General features: G+C 48.3%; 1 protein-coding gene across 1 annotated transcript in view; it reads right to left on the bottom strand.

The window, feature by feature from the left end:
• The window catches only part of BNC1 (basonuclin 1), a 41,907-nt gene that overhangs the window by 13,516 nt on the left and 11,490 nt on the right, over positions 1-16,901 (bottom strand). The window contains exons 3-5 of the mRNA XM_014549584.1: positions 7,593-7,692; positions 5,201-5,436; positions 7-186 (exon numbers count right to left, since the gene is read on the bottom strand). Of these exons, the coding sequence (XP_014405070.1) occupies positions 7-186; positions 5,201-5,436; positions 7,593-7,692 (516 nt within the window). The remainder of the gene's footprint in view (positions 1-6; positions 187-5,200; positions 5,437-7,592; positions 7,693-16,901) is intronic.

Genomic DNA, 16,901 nt, shown 5'->3' with positions numbered 1-16,901 from the left:
GAAAGCCCTGATGTCCACGTTGGCCGCCGAGGGCGGGGCGGCGGCGGCCGGCTCGTCCTTCTCCTGCACGGCCATGAGCTCCACGATGGACTTGGTCTCCCCGAAACGCAGGAACTGCTGCAAGGTGGCCACCTCCTCCTCGCTGGTCATGATGCTCCAGTGGTCCAGCACCTTCCCCGACGCGTCCTACACCCCGACCGGAAACGAAAAGGGCGGTCAGTTTCCGCTAAGAAAGGAGCAGGGTGGTCAGGGCCTCCTCTGGCACCCAGACCAGAGGGCACCTCTGTGCACATTTGAAAATGACACCCTCTCAGGGTGAGCCCGGGGCTGGTTCAGCCCCCACTCACGCCACTCTCTTAGGCCAGAAACTGTGCAGAAAATATACTGTAGCCCTAGCCGGTTTGGCTCAGTGGATAGAGTCTCGGCCTGCGGACTGAAGGTTCCCGGGTTCGATTCCGGTCAAGGGCACATGCCTGGGTTGCGGGCTCGGGCCCCAGTAGGGGGGCGTGCAGGAAGCAGCCGATCAATGATTCTCTCTCATCATTGATTCTATCTCTCCTCCTCTCTTCCTCTCTCAAATCAATAAAAATGTATTTTTTTTAAAAGAAAGAAAATATACTGTACAAATGTAAGTGGCAGTCCCAAAGAGACATAAAATAATTGTGCTCAAGCCTCAGGGAAATTTGGTGATTAGTTTCCATCTTATTGGTCATCTTGCATTAGGCATAATAATCTTCGCCACAAAAATTAAAATACATATATTTTGCCCTGCCCGGGTGGCTCAGGTGGCTGGAGGGTCGCTCTATACATCAAAGGTTGTGGGTTCCATCCCCAGTTGGGGTGTGTATAGAATGTTTCTCTCTCATACCCATGCTTCTCTTTCTCCCTCCCTCCCTCTTGCTTTAAAATCAATAAACATATCCTTACTCGAGGATAAAAACCAACAATGTATCTTTTGAAAAATAGTAACTCCTTTTTGTTTTTTGTTTGTTCTCAGCAGAGGATATTTTTTCCATTGATTTTAAGAGCGAGTGGAAGGGAAGGGGGCGGGAAGGGAGAGAGAGAAAGAGAGGAGGGAGATCAATGTGAGAGAGACACATCGATTGGTTGCCTCCCACATGTACCCCGACGGAGGCCGGGGATCAAACCTGCAACCCAAGTAGGTGCCCTTGACCGGGAATTGAACTGGCAACCCTCTGGTCTGGGGGGCCAACGCTCTAACTCAGTGATGGCGAACCTTTTGAGCTCGGCGTGTCAGCATTTTGAAAAACCCTAACTTAACTCTGGAGCCGTGTCACATATAGAAATTTTTTGATCTTTGCAACCATAGTAAAACAAAGACATATATATATATATAAAGAGAGGAAGGGAGAGGGATAGAAAGTTAGAAACATCGATGAGAGAGAAACACCGATCAGCCGCCTCCTGCACGCCCCCCACTGGGGATGTGCCCGCAACCAAGGTACATGCCCTTGACCAGAATCGAACCTGGGACCCTTCAGTCCGCAGGCCGACGCTCTATCCACTGAGCCAAACCGGTTTCAGCAATACTTATATTTTTGATATTTATTTTATATATTTAAATGCCATTTAACAAAGAAAAATCAACCCCAAAAATGAGTTCGCGTGTCACCTCTGACACGCGTGTCATAGATTCGCCATCACTGCTCTAACTGCTAAGCCACACTGGCCAGGGCAACAATAGTAACTTCTTTATCTCAAGACTCTAGATGGAGCAACCAGACCTCCATATCGCTCGGGTATTTATTCACTGCATTTTAATAATCTGCCCAAGCAACTACCATCAGAAAACAAATGAACCCGTATTGATCTACGGCCCGTGTTCACAAAGCGCAGCTGTAATTACACCGGCGTGTTGGAGATCGTTCAAACTCTAGCAAGGCCTAACTTTTCCCAAAACTGCAATAAATATTTTATCACAGAACATGTACTTGATGGCCTACTGAGATTTTTTCACAGTGCATGGGAGCGTTCCGAAGATGGCGAGGAATGTAACATCATACATTTTTCATGCACTAGAGGTTCAAGGTAATTGATTCCATATTTTTAATCCCAACACGAGGGAAAGCAAGATTATTAGGATCATTAAATATTGATCTCTGTCATAATGTAAGATGGTAATGCTACTCTGCATAAAAGGTGGTTTCCGACCTGCGGGGGCCTGCTCTCGAGGTGAACACGTGTGCTTCCAGAGGAAGATCATGGCCTTTAGACTCAGAAAAATGGGGGTTCGAATCCGGGGTCTGCTGCATAGGAGTTGAGTGACTCCCGCAAGATTTAGAAGCCACTCGGAGCCTCTGGTTTTTCGACGGAAAAAGGGGATATTCTACATACTTCATAAGATCCCTGGAAAAGGGTCTTGGTCAGTGATGGCGAACCTATGACACGCGTGTCAGAGGTGACACGCGAACTCATTTTTTTGGTTGATTTTTCTTTGTTAAATGGCATTTAAATATATAAAATAGATATCAAAAATATAAGTCTTTGTTTTACTATGGTTGCAAATATCAAAAAATTTCTATATGTGACACGGCACCAGAGTTAAGTTAGGGTTTTTCAAAATGCTGACACGCCGAGCTCAAAAGGTTCGCCATCACTGGTCTAGGTCGTAAGATTACTGGGAGAGGGTCTAGGTCAGGGGTTCCCAACCTTTTGTTGGCCACGCCCCACCTAAGCATCTCTAACATCCTGGTGCCCGCCCTAGCTGGTTTGGCTCAGTGGATAGAGCATCGGCCTGTGGACTGAAGGGTCCCAGGTTCGATTCCGGTCAAGGGCACATGCCTGGGTTGCAGTCTCAATCCCTGGTAGGGGGCCTGCAGGAGGCAGCCGATGGATGATTCTCTCTCATCATTGATGTTTCTATCTCTCTCCCTCTACCTTTCTCTCTGAAATCAATAAAAATATATTTAAAAAATAAATAAAATCCTAATGACCCTCCCCCCCGGGACATATAATTCTTATTATTCAAAAAGTGAGCTCCCTATTCACATGGAGGAAGCCTCAAAGGCCATGAACTTGGTCTAAACAAGCTTCCAAAGAACATGGCATCCATGAGAGAGAGAAATAAAAGAACAAAAGGACAGGGGAAGGACTGAGGAAGAAATCACTAGGAAATTGTTAAAAAGAATAGTAATAACATAAAATGATATGAAAAAATAGCAAATACAGTTTCAAAACGTAACAGAGAACTGAAATGCATAAACATGTCACAACGTACATTTATAGACTGTCTATGAGGGCCCTAGGACCGTAAGAAATGCAAAAAGTTCACTGTTAAGAACTCATTCTCGAATTGCCTCCCTGTGGGGTGTGTGCCCACATTGGGAACCACTGGTCTAGTAACTGGTTATTAGTGTTCATTTTAGTGACACAGTTTTCTCTGAGTAAGACCAACAAGGACGCGTGTCTTGGAAATAAATTCATACCTCCATTTCACTGAAATTTTTACCAAAGTTGGCTGATACTATTTCCCAGTATAGTGGCAAGAAAAAAAATCAGAAAGCTGCATCTGTTTCATAGAAATGATCTCATTTATATGAGGAAATACATCCTTCGCCTCTAGATGTGAAACAGGAAACCTGCCCCCATAGCTTGTTACAGAAAGGGAGGTAAAACCACTTTGCGGAGCCCTGGCTGGGTGATTCGGTTGGTTGGAGCACCAGTCCACACACCAGAAGGTTGAAGGTTCAATTCCCGGTTCAGTTCCAGGTTGCGGGGTTTGATTCCGGGTGGGGGTGAGTACGGGAGGCAACTGATCAATGTTTCTCTCTCTCTCTCTCTCTCTCTCTCTCTCTCTCTCTCTCTCTCTCTCCTTTCCTCTCTCTCTCTGAAATCACATATCCTCAGGTGAGGATTAAAACAAACAAAAACTACTCTGCCACATAAAGAGAAGAGAGAAGGCATGAAAGGCACAGAGAAATATGCCTTCCATCTCTCCTTCATGGAGAGACAGAGACAAAATGTGAGGAGGCAGAAAGAGAATGGGGGGCGGGTGCAGAGAATAAAAACCAGCAAGAACACAGAAACCTCACAAGACGACCCATTCTAGGAGGGAACATCAGCATGGGGTGCAGACGCTTTAGAGAACAGGGACCGGAATTGTTTGCTTGCGGTTCTGCAAGGTAAGTTCGCTTTCTCACCCCCAAAACCTCAGTAAAATTTCACGCGGACAGCATCTATGTCAACAGGTAGTTTGCAGATAATAAAAGAAGTGGAGCCCCAGCCGGTTTGACTCAGTGGATAGAGCATCAGCCTGAGGACCAAAGGGTCCCGCGTTCGGTTCCGATCAAGGGCATGTACCTCGGTTGCAGGATCCTCCCCGACCTGGGCCCTGGTCAGGGCACGTGCAGGAGGCAACCAATCGATGTGTTTCTCTCACATCGATGTTTCTCTCTGTCTTCCCCTCTCTCTTCCACTCTCTCTAAACATCCTGGGAAAATATGGAAAAATATCCTTGGGTGAGGATTAAAAAAGAAAGAAGTGTCCAAGGCGGGGCCAGTGGTTTACTGTGGAAGAGCTGCCCAGTGAAACCCAAGTCAGAGGACCAGGTAACACTCCCACATCTGAGTTTCACAGGTATCTTTTAAAAAATATATATATATATATTTTTAAAAAAAAACATCGATGAGAGAGAAACATCGATCAGCCGCCTCCTGCACATCTCCCACGGGGATGTGCCCGCAACCCAGGTACATGCCCTTGACCGGAACCGAACCCGGGACCCCTCAGTCCGCAGGACGACGCTCTATCCACTGAGCCAAACCGGTTTCGGCTTAATATATATTTTTATTGATTTCAGAGAGGAAGGGAAAGGGAGAGAGAGATAGAAACATCAATGATGAGAGAGAATCATTGACCGGCTGCCTCCTGAACACCCCCTACTGGGGATCAAGCCTACAATCCAGGCATGTGCCCTTGACCGGAATTGAACCTGGGACCCTTCAGTCCCCAGGCTGAAGCTCTATCCACTGAGCCAAACCAGCCAGGGCTCACAAGTCTCTTGAGGAAAGCCCTGGATTCCTCCCAGAAGGTGGGGTAGGGCAATCAGCCGCTAGAAAAAAGACAAAAGGGAAGGATGCCCGCAATGGCTGTAGCGCTCGTGGGCTACTGGGCTGCTTCAGGGACGCGGAAGTGGGTGGGAGAAGACCCTGGCGGGGGAGGGTGGCCGTGCTGGCCGCACCTGCAGCACGTATCCCCGGATGTAGTCCTGAAGGGTCCAGTCCAGGGCGTGCAGGATCCGCAGGACCTCGTCCTGCTTCAGCACACTGAAGAGCCGGTCCAGGAGGATTTTCAGGCGCACGGGGATGGCCTGGGTCCCGTAGAGCATGAGGCTGCTGATGTCAAACACCACGTTGGACTGGACGATCTCCACCTGGCTCGTGGGATACATGGGCGGGATCCTCAGCTTGCTGAGCGCTGGAAAACCCAAGGAAGAAACGATTTTTTAAAAATATATTTTCATTGATTTTAGAGAAGAAGGGAGAGGGAGAGAGAGAGAGAGAAACATCAGTGATGAGAGAGAATCATGGATCGGCTGCCTCCTGCACGCCCCCCACTGGGGATTGAGCCCGCCACCCGGGCATGTGCCGTTGACCGGATTCGAACCCGGGACCCTTCCGTCTGCAGGTCGCCGCTCTATCCCCTGAGCCAAACCAGCCAGGGCAGAAATGACGTTTTTAAGGATCCTACTCCCAAGAGAAACACTGCATAGGAAATAAGCTGGTGCCAACTCTCGGCGATCTGTTCCAACAGTGAAAAAAAAAAAGACTATACAAATAATTAATTATCTTAATAGCTTTCACAGGCACTTATAACGTGGACTGGCCTGAGACTCTCCTTTTCTCCCTTTCCTGTGGCATCCCTGAGGAGGAAAAGAGCCGCAAGTAGGGGGAGTGCAGAAAAAGGGGGTGGTGGTGGTAAAAAACAAAGGCCCAGGTGCCTAACCCAGAGGATGGAAATCGGGAAGCACCAGGTGAGAACCTGGGTTTGGGAGTCCAGCAGACCCGGGCCTGACACCCCCTAGCTGACAGACTTGGCAAGTAAAACCACCGAAACCCAGCTCTCACTGGTTGGGCTCAGTGGATAGAGCGTCGGCCTGCTGACTGAAGGGTCCCGGGTTCGATTCCGGTCAAGGGCACATGCCTGGGTTGCGGGCTCGATCCCCAGTGGGGGGCGTACAGGAGGCAGCCGATCCATGAATCTCTCTCATCATTGATGTTTCTATCTCTCTCTCCCTCTCCCTTCCTCTCTGAAATCAATAAAAATATATTTTAAAAAATAATTAAAAAGAAACCACCGAAACCTATGTTGTCCAATGTGATAGACATCAGCCCCATATGGCTACTTAAATTTAGATTTACATTCATTAACGTTGGGCTAGCCGGTCTGGCTCAGTGGATAGAATGTCAGCCCACAGACTGAAGGGTCCGAGGTTTGATTCTGGTCAAGGGCACATACGTTGGTTGCAGGCTTGACCCTGGCCCTGGCCAGGGCATGGGGAAGGCAACCAATCGATGTGTCTCTCTCACATCGATGTTTCTCTCTGTCTCTCCCTCCCCTTCCACTCTCTCTAAAAATCAATGGAAAAACATCCTCGGGTGAGGATGAACAAAAACAAAACAAAACAAAAAAGAAATTCATTAACATTTAAGAAAACTGGAAATTCAATTCTGCAGTCACACTTGTCACATTTCAAGAATTTGGTAGCCACCCATGGCTAGTGTAGGGTCAGGTTCAGCAAATATAAATACAGGATGCCCAGTTAAATCTGAATATAAACACCAAATAAGTGGATATGCCTAGACTAAGAAAAATATTGATTGATTAACCTCAGAGAGGAAAGGAGAGGGAGAGAGAGATAGAAACATCCATGATGAGAGAGAATCATGGATCAGCTGCCTCCTGCATGCCCCCAACTGGGGATGGAGCCTGCAACCCAGGCATGTGCCCTGACTGGGAATCCAACCCTGACCTCCTGGTTTATGGGGTCGACGCTCAACCACTCAGCCACACCAGCTGGGCTAGGAAATTATTTTTTGTTTATCTGAAATTCAAATTTAAAGGAACAGTCTGTATTTTATCTGGGCTAGGGCTACTGCATTAGATGGCACAGACCAGTTCTATCATCTCAAAATGATGGCAGTGAGGCACCAGTGTGCCCGCCTTTAGAATGGGGCTAACAAAACACGTATCATGTGGAGTTGTTATCAAAGAGGTGACACATCTAGAGCTCTTAGGCCAGCGGTTCTCAGCCTGTGGGTCGCAACCCCTTTGGCGGTCGAACGACCCTTTCACAGGGGTCGCCTAAGACCATCCTGCAGATCAGATATTTACATGACGATTCATCACAGTAGCGACATTACAGTTATGAAGTAGCCACGAAAGTAATTTTATGGTTGGGTCACAACATGAGGAACTGTATTTAAAGGGCCAGAAGGTTGAGAACCACTGTGACTGAGGCGGTTGCCCGGCACACAGCAGTAACTTACGCGTGCTCGCTGCCGCTCTGTTCTTAGATATCCCATCCATTCCTGAAAAACTGTTAAGAGTTATTTAGAGGGAAATAAAGTTACCGTGGGCCACCCATCCGTGTCGGCACTGCTCACACTGCCGGTGGTTGATTTTGCCTGGTTTGAAACTTTGGCAACTGCAGTTCAGAGTACAGCCAATAGCCTGCAAAAGAGAACACAGGTGCGCTTAGCATGTTCGGGGCGTGTGGGACACACACGGCATGTACAGAGCAAAACCTCCATCGGGCGGCATTCCTTGAGCACTGCATGCCCACGCCGTGCCAGGCCCAGGCGTGTATACTGGGCCCTGGAAAGAGGACTTGGAGACGGCGCACACCTCACGCAGACATTCTGCAGGAGAGAACAGGCCACAGACATCGGGACTTGTTACAAGATGAGGGGTTGGAGGAAACATCTGGGTTGTTATTATGAAGGACATGGAAAGGGCGAAGAGTCACATTTTTAAAAAAAATATGTTTTTTTTTATTGATTTCAGAGAGGAAGGGATTGGGAGGGAGACATAGAAACATCAGTGACGCCCTAGCCAGTTTTGCTCAGTGGCTAGAGCTTTGGCCTGTGGACTGAAGGGTCCCGGGTTCAATTCTGGTCAAGGGCACATGCCCGGGTTGCGGGCCCAATCCCCAGTCGAGGGCATGCAGGAGGCAGCCGATCAATGATTCTCTCATCACTGATGTTTCTATCTCTCTCCCTCTCCCTTCCTCTCTGAAATCAATAAAAATATATATATAAATATATTTTAAAAGTAACATCAGTGATTGATGAGAGAGAATCATCACTTGGCTGCCTCCTGCACGCCTCCTACTGGAGATCGAGCCCACAACCTGGGCATGTGCCCTTGACTGGAATCAAAGCTGGGACCCTTCAGTCTGCAGGCTGACACTCTAGCCACTGAGACAAACCAGCTAGTGCTCATTTTTTTTTTCTTCTTAATCCTCACCTGAGGCCATTGATTTTTAGAGGGAGGAGAGAGGGAAAGACAGAGAGAAATAACAATGTGAGAGAAACACATCGATTGGTTGCCTCCTGCATGTGCCCCAACCAGGGCCCGGGTTGGGGAGGAGCCTGCAACCGAGGTACGTGCCCTTGACTGGAATCGAACCCGGGACCCTTCAGTCCGCAGGCCGATCCTCGATCCACTGAGCCAAGCCGGCTAGGACTAAAGAGTCACATTTTCACTGAATCTCTAAGGTGACGGGAGCAACCATGCTGAAATGTACACGGGGGCTGCCTGGGAACAAGTAAAAGGAATTGATCGGAGTGAAGAGAAACCCACGTGTGGAATTTGTTCCCCATCAACATGTGGCAGAGGCTGAATACCAGGCTAGATAAGAGGACATGTACCGGCTGGACGGCTCCCCAGCCCCATCCCGGGACTGTGTGACTGGCAGAGACAGACCCGGGCTGGACAAGGCCTGCACGGACGCCTGCAGGCTGCATGTTAGAAGTGCCGTGTGTGGTGGGTGGGTGCGGAGTGTGCAAACACATGGCTGACATAAAAAAATAGAGACGTGCGTGCCAACAGAGTCTGGTGTTAGCAACAGAGCTTCCCATACATTTTTAAGATGAATTCCTCAAAGGGGGACGGAGGCCTGCAGAACGTAATCTATTATTAAAGAGAAAACGCTCTCACAGGGGCTCTGACAGCTAGGTTCCTGGGAAGAGCTGCTGGGTAGAATCCATATGATGCAAGAGAGCCTTGAACCTGGGGAGTGTGTGCGTGTTTGGGAGGCCCCGGGGTGTGTGTGTGTGTGAAAGCCCCACATCTGCCCTGGCCGGTTTGGCTCAGTGGACAGAGTGTCGGCCTGTGGACTGAAGGGTCCCAGGTTCGATTCTGGTCAAGGGCACATGCCCGGGTTGCAGGCTCGGTCCCCAGTAGGGGGCGTGCAGGAGGCAGTCGATCAATGATTCTCTCTCATCACCGATGTTTCTATCTCTCTCTCCCTTCCTTTCTCTGAAATCAATAAAAATATTTTTGAAAAATCCAGTTGCTGGAGGGCTGGTAAATGGTGCAGGCAGCTTGGAAAACAGTCTGGCAGAGTTTCACAAACACAGAGTTACCACAGGATCCAGCAACTTCACTCCTGGGTATGCGCCCAAGACAACTGAAAACCTCTCTCCCCACAAACGCTTGCTCCCCAAAGTGGAAACAGCGCCCCCGGGTCCTTCAGTTGATAAATGGATAAACAAAGTGTGGACATCCGTACCATGGATACCATTTATATATATAAAAGCCTCAGCGACCGAATGACCGAACGACCGTTTGACTGGTCACTATGATGTGCACTGACCACCAGGGGGCAGATGCTCAACGCAGGAGCTGCCCCCTGGTGGTCAGTGTGCTCCCACAGCGGGAGTGCCGCTCAGCTGATTGATGAGCTCCAGAGGCTGGGCTCATGGCTGGTGAGCGGAGCTATGGTGGTCCGAGTCTCTCCTGCCTCCATGGCAGTGTGCTACTGAGCAGCAGTGGCGGCAGGCGCAGCGGGGCCTGGAGTGGAGCGGTGTCTGGCCTGGGCTTGGGCTCCTCCCTGACTGCCTGCCGCTTCGTGAACTACTACATCCCTCGGGCAGTCCGACATCCTCCGAGGGGTCCCAGATTATGAGAGGGCACAGGCCAGGACGAGGGACCCCATTGGTGCACGAAATCCATGCACTGGGCCTCTAGTCTATATATGTATGAAAGCCTAAGTGACCGAACGACCGAACAACTGAGTGACCGGTCGCTATGATGTGCACTGATCACCAGGAAGCAGATGCTTAATGCAGGAACTGCCCCCTGGTGGTCAGTCCGCCCCCACAGCCAACCTCCTGCGGCCCCAATTGGTCCCTACCGCCGGCCAGGCCAAGGGACCCCCCACCTGTGCACAAATTTGTGCACCGGGCCTCTAGTTAGGCAATAAGGAAGAATGAAGTACTGAGATATGCTACCACATGGATGGATCTTGGAAACATTAAGCTAAAGAAAGAAGTACACAAAAAATGAAGTATAAAAAGTCGGAGGTTGTACGATTCCATTTACAAGAAATGTCAAGACTAGGCCAATCCAGCCCTAACTGGTTTGGCTCAGTAGATAGGGCATCAGTCTGCAGACTGAAGGGTCCCGGGTTCTATTCTGATCAAGGGCACATGCCAGGGTTGCAGGTTCGATCCCCGTAGGGGGCATGCAGGAGGCAGCTGATCAATGATTCTCTCTCATCATTGATGTTTCTCTCTCCCTCTCCCTTCCTTTCTGAAATCAATAAAGAAATATTAAAAAAGGGAGGGGCAATCCATAGAGGCAGAAAGCAGACGAGTGGCTGCCAGGGATTGTGGGGAGTAGGCGGGATGACGAGTGGGCAGGGAATGCTAATGGGTGGTAGAGAAGGGAGAGTGGTATTCTTTTTGGTTTGTTTTCATCTTTTTTTAAAACCAGCTTTAAATTGAGATGTAATTCACTCATACAACTCACCCATCTAAAGTACACATGCCACTGATTTTTAGTACATTCACAGGGTAGTGCAACCTTCATCACAATCTGATTTTCATCCTTCCCCGAAGAAACCCTGGTACAAGTTTATGGTGGACACGTGACTCCATTTCTTTTGGGCATGTTCTTAGGAGTGGAATTGCTGGAACACCTAGTCACTCTCAGTGTAACTGTTTGAGAAACGGTCCAATGGTTGTCCAAAGGGGTTGAGCCATTTTTACATTCCCACCGGCAATGCATGAGGATTTCGATTTCCCCCCTCCTTGCCAACACGCCATGAATAGGCGGACCGAATGACTTTAATGTCAGTGAAAATACTCCCAAGTATCTGGAGTGGAATTGCTGGAACACCTAGTCACTCTCAGTGTAACTGTTTGAGAAACGGTCCAATGGTTGTCCAAAGGGGTTGAGCCATTTTTACATTCCCACCGGCAATGCATGAGGATTTCGATTTCCCCCCTCCTTGCCAACACGCCATGAATAGGCGGACCGAATGACTTTAATGTCAGTGAAAATACTCCCAAGTATACTACAATGATGGATACACAGCATCATACAGTTATCCAAACCTTCAGGACGGGCACCACCAAGAGAGAGCTCTAAGGTAAACTATAGATGCTGGGTGATTGTGAAGAGTCAATTGGAGGTTCATCGCTGTAACAAATGTGCCCCAGGGTGAGGGATGTTAATCATGGGGGAGGTGCCTGGCTGGTGTGGCTCAGTGGTTGAGCGGTGGCCTATGAACCAGGAGGTCACCGTTCAATTCCCGGTCAGGGCACATGCCCGGGTTGTGGGCTCCATCCCCAATAGGGGGTGTGCAGGAGGCAGCCCATCAATGATTCTCTCTCATCATTGACGTTTCTCTCTCTCTCCTTCTCCCTTCCTCTCTGAAATCAATAAAAATATTTAAAATAATAATAATCATGGGGGAGGCTGTGCATAGTGTGGCTTAGTTGGTTGAGTGTTGTCTCAACCGTTACATGAAGTCTAGTAGCCTCCCCAGCTGCTACCCACCAGGTACCCCAGTACACCTCCCTCCCCCAGCTGGGGAAACCAAATATGTCTCCAGACATTTCCAAATGCTCCTGGGGGCGAAACTGCCCCCAGACGAGACCCACTGACCTAACCTGACTATTCAGTTTTAGCAGTTTCTACTGTGGGGACAGAATTTTTTAAGCAGTTTTACCCACAATTCCGACGCATGGATGCTGCTTTATAAGAAACATTCATGTGGTTTTATATGAACCTATTTGAATGAGGCTTAATAAAGTTCATTAGACACCTATGGAAATCAATTTCAGAGGAATTATTTGTGGACTAAAAAGGCGAATGATGGTGTCTTAGAAAACTTCTAACGTAAGGCCCTGGAGTTTTTCCACCCAGCTCAGAATCCCACAATGTAGTAAAATTGTAGCATTGTTCCCTAAAGACACATGAAAACTTCTACAATGAGATCAAACCACACACACACACACACACACACACACAATTGTAATTACAGGACGAAAAATACTCATGTAAATCAAAATGGAAAACTCTTAAAACTCACATCCTTTCCTTTGGACTCCGGATAGAAGTACCTTTTTTTCGGAAACATACAGCAGATGTTTACAACATTCCGATCTCATCAAGACACGATTATTGCTTTTCCCGCACTCGTTTCAATCAGCCTGTTTCTGAATTGTCATTAGTCGCTTTGATGCGCTACAAACCAACATTCGAAGTTCTGGTTTGTTTGTTTTTTTGGTAACTATCCTCTGCTCATTCATTCACCCAGAAATTACTGACGCCCCTCGTATGTGACGGACGATTCAGTTATTTGTAGTCTTGAGATGGAAAGTTATGCCCTCGTTCTTTAGGTAGGTCTGAGGGTCCCTCTTCCTCTCCCGGGCACCCCTGTCCTACCTTCAGCGTGGGGAGGTGCTGACTTGAATTCCCAGCAGTGGCGGCCAGACACACAGTGGGGTAGATACACAACACCCACTACTGGACAGTGCATGCATTTGATGGGCTCTGTGTTACGGAGCTTGAGGATAAACACTGTCTACTTCAAAGCTGTTTCATCTCTAGCACATGTAAATATTTTCATATCGTGGAAGATAAATTCAGGGGGATATCCTTTTTTATTTTAAAAAATTTTAAACATAGATTTAAAAATATATATTTTATTGATTTTTTTACAGAGAGGAAGGAGGAGGGATAGAGAGTTAGAAACATCGATGAGAGAGAAACATCGATCAGCTGCCTCCTGGACATCCCCTACTGGGGATGTGCCAACCAAGGTAGTACATGCTCTTGACCAGAATTGAACCTGGGACCCCTCAGTCTGCAGGCCGATTCTCTATCCACTGAGACAAACCAGTTAGTGCTAAACATATATTTTTTATTGATTTTAGAGAGAGGAAGAGATAGAAACATCAATGATGAGAGAGAATCATTGATGGGCTGCCTCCTGCACGCCCCCTACTGGGAATTGAGCCCACAACCTGGGCATGTGCCCTTGACTAGAATCGAACCTGGGACCCTTCAGTCCGCAGGCCGACGCACTATCCACTGAGCCAAACCAGCTAGGGCCAGGGGAATATTCTTGGGGGACTAGATGCAAGGGGGAGGAGAAAAATTACAGAGGACCTTTGGGGTTTCCAAATTCATGGCACTGACCCTGTCGGGGGAGTCATTTGTGCTCTGGGTCCGGAACAAAGTCACACTATGCTCAGCCAGGCGGCTCTGTAGGTTCAAGCTACTTCCTCTGCCCTGTCCCACACAGTGGCTGTTAGCCAAGTGTGGCTGTTGACATGAAAATTAATTAAAATCAAATCAAATTTAAAATGCGGTCCTTTGGTCATACTAGCCACATGGCCAGTGCTCGGTAGCCACAGGTGGCCGGCGGCCACTATACTGGACAGTGGCGATGAGAACATGTCTATCATCACAGAGTCCTGCTGGGCAGTTGTGAGACGAGCTACCCTTCCGGCATCGGCCCTCCCACAGGGTGGCCTATTACTTAGGCCAGCGGTTCTCAACCTGTGGGTCGCGACCCCTTTGGGGGTCGAACGACCCTTTCACAGGGGTCGCCTAAGACCATCGGAAAACACATATATAATTACATATTGTTTTGGTGATGAATCACTATGCTTTAATTATGTTCAATTTGTAACAATGAAATTGGGGGTCACCACAACACGAGGAACTGTATTAAAGGGTCGCGGCATTAGGAAGGTTGAGAACCACTGACTTAGGCGCTATCTCATTTAGTCCTCAGGACATCGCCGCGAGGAGGGAACTGTCCTCAGGAAACTTAAATGTAGGGAAGAGTTGTAATTGCCCAAGGTCACATAGTTGGCAAGCTTTATTGATCATTTATCATGTGTGCAGCAATGCAGTAAAGAGCGCCCATGTGTTACCTTATTTCTTCAACCCAGCCAGGAGGTAGGTACTACTATCCCCATTTTTAAAAAATATATTTTTATTGATTTCAGAGAGGAAGGGAGAGGGAGAGAGAGATAGAAACATCAATGATGAGAGAGAATCATTGATGGGCTGCCTGTTGCACGCTCGCCACTGGGGATCAGGCCACAACCCGGGCATGTGCCCTTGACCGGAATGGAACCCGGGACCTTTCAGTCTGCAGGCTGACGCTCTATCCATTGAGCCAAACCGGCTAGGGCACTATCCCCATTTTATAGACAAGGAAACTGAGGACTTAGGGACTCTCAGGGTGGTCTCAAATCTGGATACTGGGGGTAGATGACTTCTTGAACTATGCATATTTGATGCTAACTGCACTTACATTTTTATGAGTTTATTTGATCCCAATGTCAACTGTGAGAGTTAGGCATTACCATCCAAATATTTACTCAGCATTGATGAGCTAGACATTCTAAACTCTGAGGGTTAAAGTGTTAAACAAGACCAATGAGGTCCCCGCCTTCAAGGAACTTATATCTAGAGCGGAACATCATCAGGTAAATAAATAATACCTTTTCGGAATAAGGTAAGTGCTATGAAAGAGCTGAGCAGAAGTCTCGGCTAGCGATTTTACTGGATGGCATGGAGGGGTAGAGGTAGGAGTACACGCCTGTTAGATAGGGTCGTCCTCAAAGGCTTTGAGGAGGTAACAATTAAACTGAGTCCAGCCCTGGCCAGTGTGCTCAGTGGATAGAGCGTTAGCCTGCGGACTGAAGGGTTCTGGGTTCGATTCCTGTGAAGGGCACATGCCCGGGTTGTGGGCTTGATCCCCAGTAGGGGGCCTGCAGGAGGCAGCTGATCAATGATTCTCTTTCATCACTGAGGTTTCTCTCTCTCTCTCCCTCTCCCTTCCTCTCTGAAATCAATAAAGATATACAGTAGGTCTTCGGGTTACGTCGGAGATCTGTTCCTACGGCATGACCTAACGTAATTTTCGCCGCAAGTCGGAACCCACCTACATAAGCACCTACCTCACTCACAGGGAGCACATACACAGCAGTAATGAAGTGAAACAGTAAAAAAAAAAAAAATTACAAGAAAGATAACAATTCCTGTCCTTTACTTGTGGTTAATAATAAAAAACATAAAGCACATATGTACATACGTCGAAATGACGGAACTTTTTTTAATATAAAAATAAATGGGAGATGGCGACGTAACCACGAAACGACGTACGTCGGGTCCGACGTAACCCGAGGACTGTCTGTATTAAAAAATAAAATAAATCGAGTCCCAGAGGGATGGCAAGGAGCCAGTGAAGAACTGGAGGCGGCGGGACTGTGTTAGGTAGCGGGCATAGCAAGTGCAAAGGCCCTGGGGCACAAAGGGGTTGGCGTTTTCATGGCACAGAAAAGGGCGCCAGTGTAGCCGGAGTGGAGTTAGTAACGTTAATGGCAGGAAATGGGGGCCAGAGAGGCGACGAGACCACTCTGCACAGGATTGTGGGGGCAAACCAAGGAGTATGGGTTTGATTCTAAGTCTAAGGGTATAAAATTCATAGGATTTGCCTATTAAAGTGACACCTCCGGATGCGGAGCTGGGGAGCCTGAGCGACCCCCCTCCCCCCTCTGCCCCCAGCATACTGAGCATCCTTCACCGGGAGGCAGTAAAACTTACAACTGGCCTCCGGCGACTTATGTCTTACTTCCTGCTAAGCCCTACAAGCTCCAGCTCCCTGACTGGGAGCCTCTGACCATAAACTGGGCTGCCTCCCTGCGCCTGCCTCCCTCCGAGGCCCATAAGGCACGTTAATGAGAATTTACCGACGGAGAGCTGAAAAGGCCAATTAGCCCAGTAAGACTGCTGTTCCTGCCAGGCCTCTGACAAGTAGGTTCTTAGGTCCGCTGGGCTCAGGGGGTCTGACTGCACAGACGGAGCTACCAACAACACTGACGGTAAGACCTCCGTAAAGGCTGCTTCACCATGAATTATCCCTGCGAGAGGGAACAAAACGAAATTCAAAACCAACACCTAGCCCCGGCTGGTTTGGCTCAGTGGACAGAGCGTCCGCCTGCAGACTGAAGGGTCCCGGGTTCGATTCTAGTCAAGGGCCCAAGCCCGGGTTTCGGTTTCGAGCCCCAGTAGGGGGCGTACAGGAGGCAGCCGATGGATGATTCTCTCTCATCATTGATGTTTCTCTCTCTCTCTCTCTCCCTGTTTCTTCCTCTCTGAAATCAATAAAAATATATTTAAAAACAAACAAACAAAACCCAACACCTAGTCGCTGACCCTGGGCCTGAGACTTTGTAAACCTTTCACTGGTATTATTCTTATTTTTGTTAATCCTGACCCGAGGATATCTTTCCATTGATTTTTTTAAATATTTTATTGATTTTTTACAGAGAAGAAGGGAGAGGGACAAGAGAGTTAGAAACATCGATGAGAGAGATCGATCAGCTGCCTCCTGCACGCCCCCCACT

This window comes from Myotis brandtii, unplaced genomic scaffold (genome assembly GCF_000412655.1).
Source record: "Myotis brandtii unplaced genomic scaffold, ASM41265v1 scaffold561, whole genome shotgun sequence".
Lineage (NCBI taxonomy): Eukaryota > Metazoa > Chordata > Mammalia > Chiroptera > Vespertilionidae > Myotis > Myotis brandtii.
Note: the sequence above shows the minus strand (reverse complement) of the source record. Positions and strands in the feature narration are given on the sequence as shown.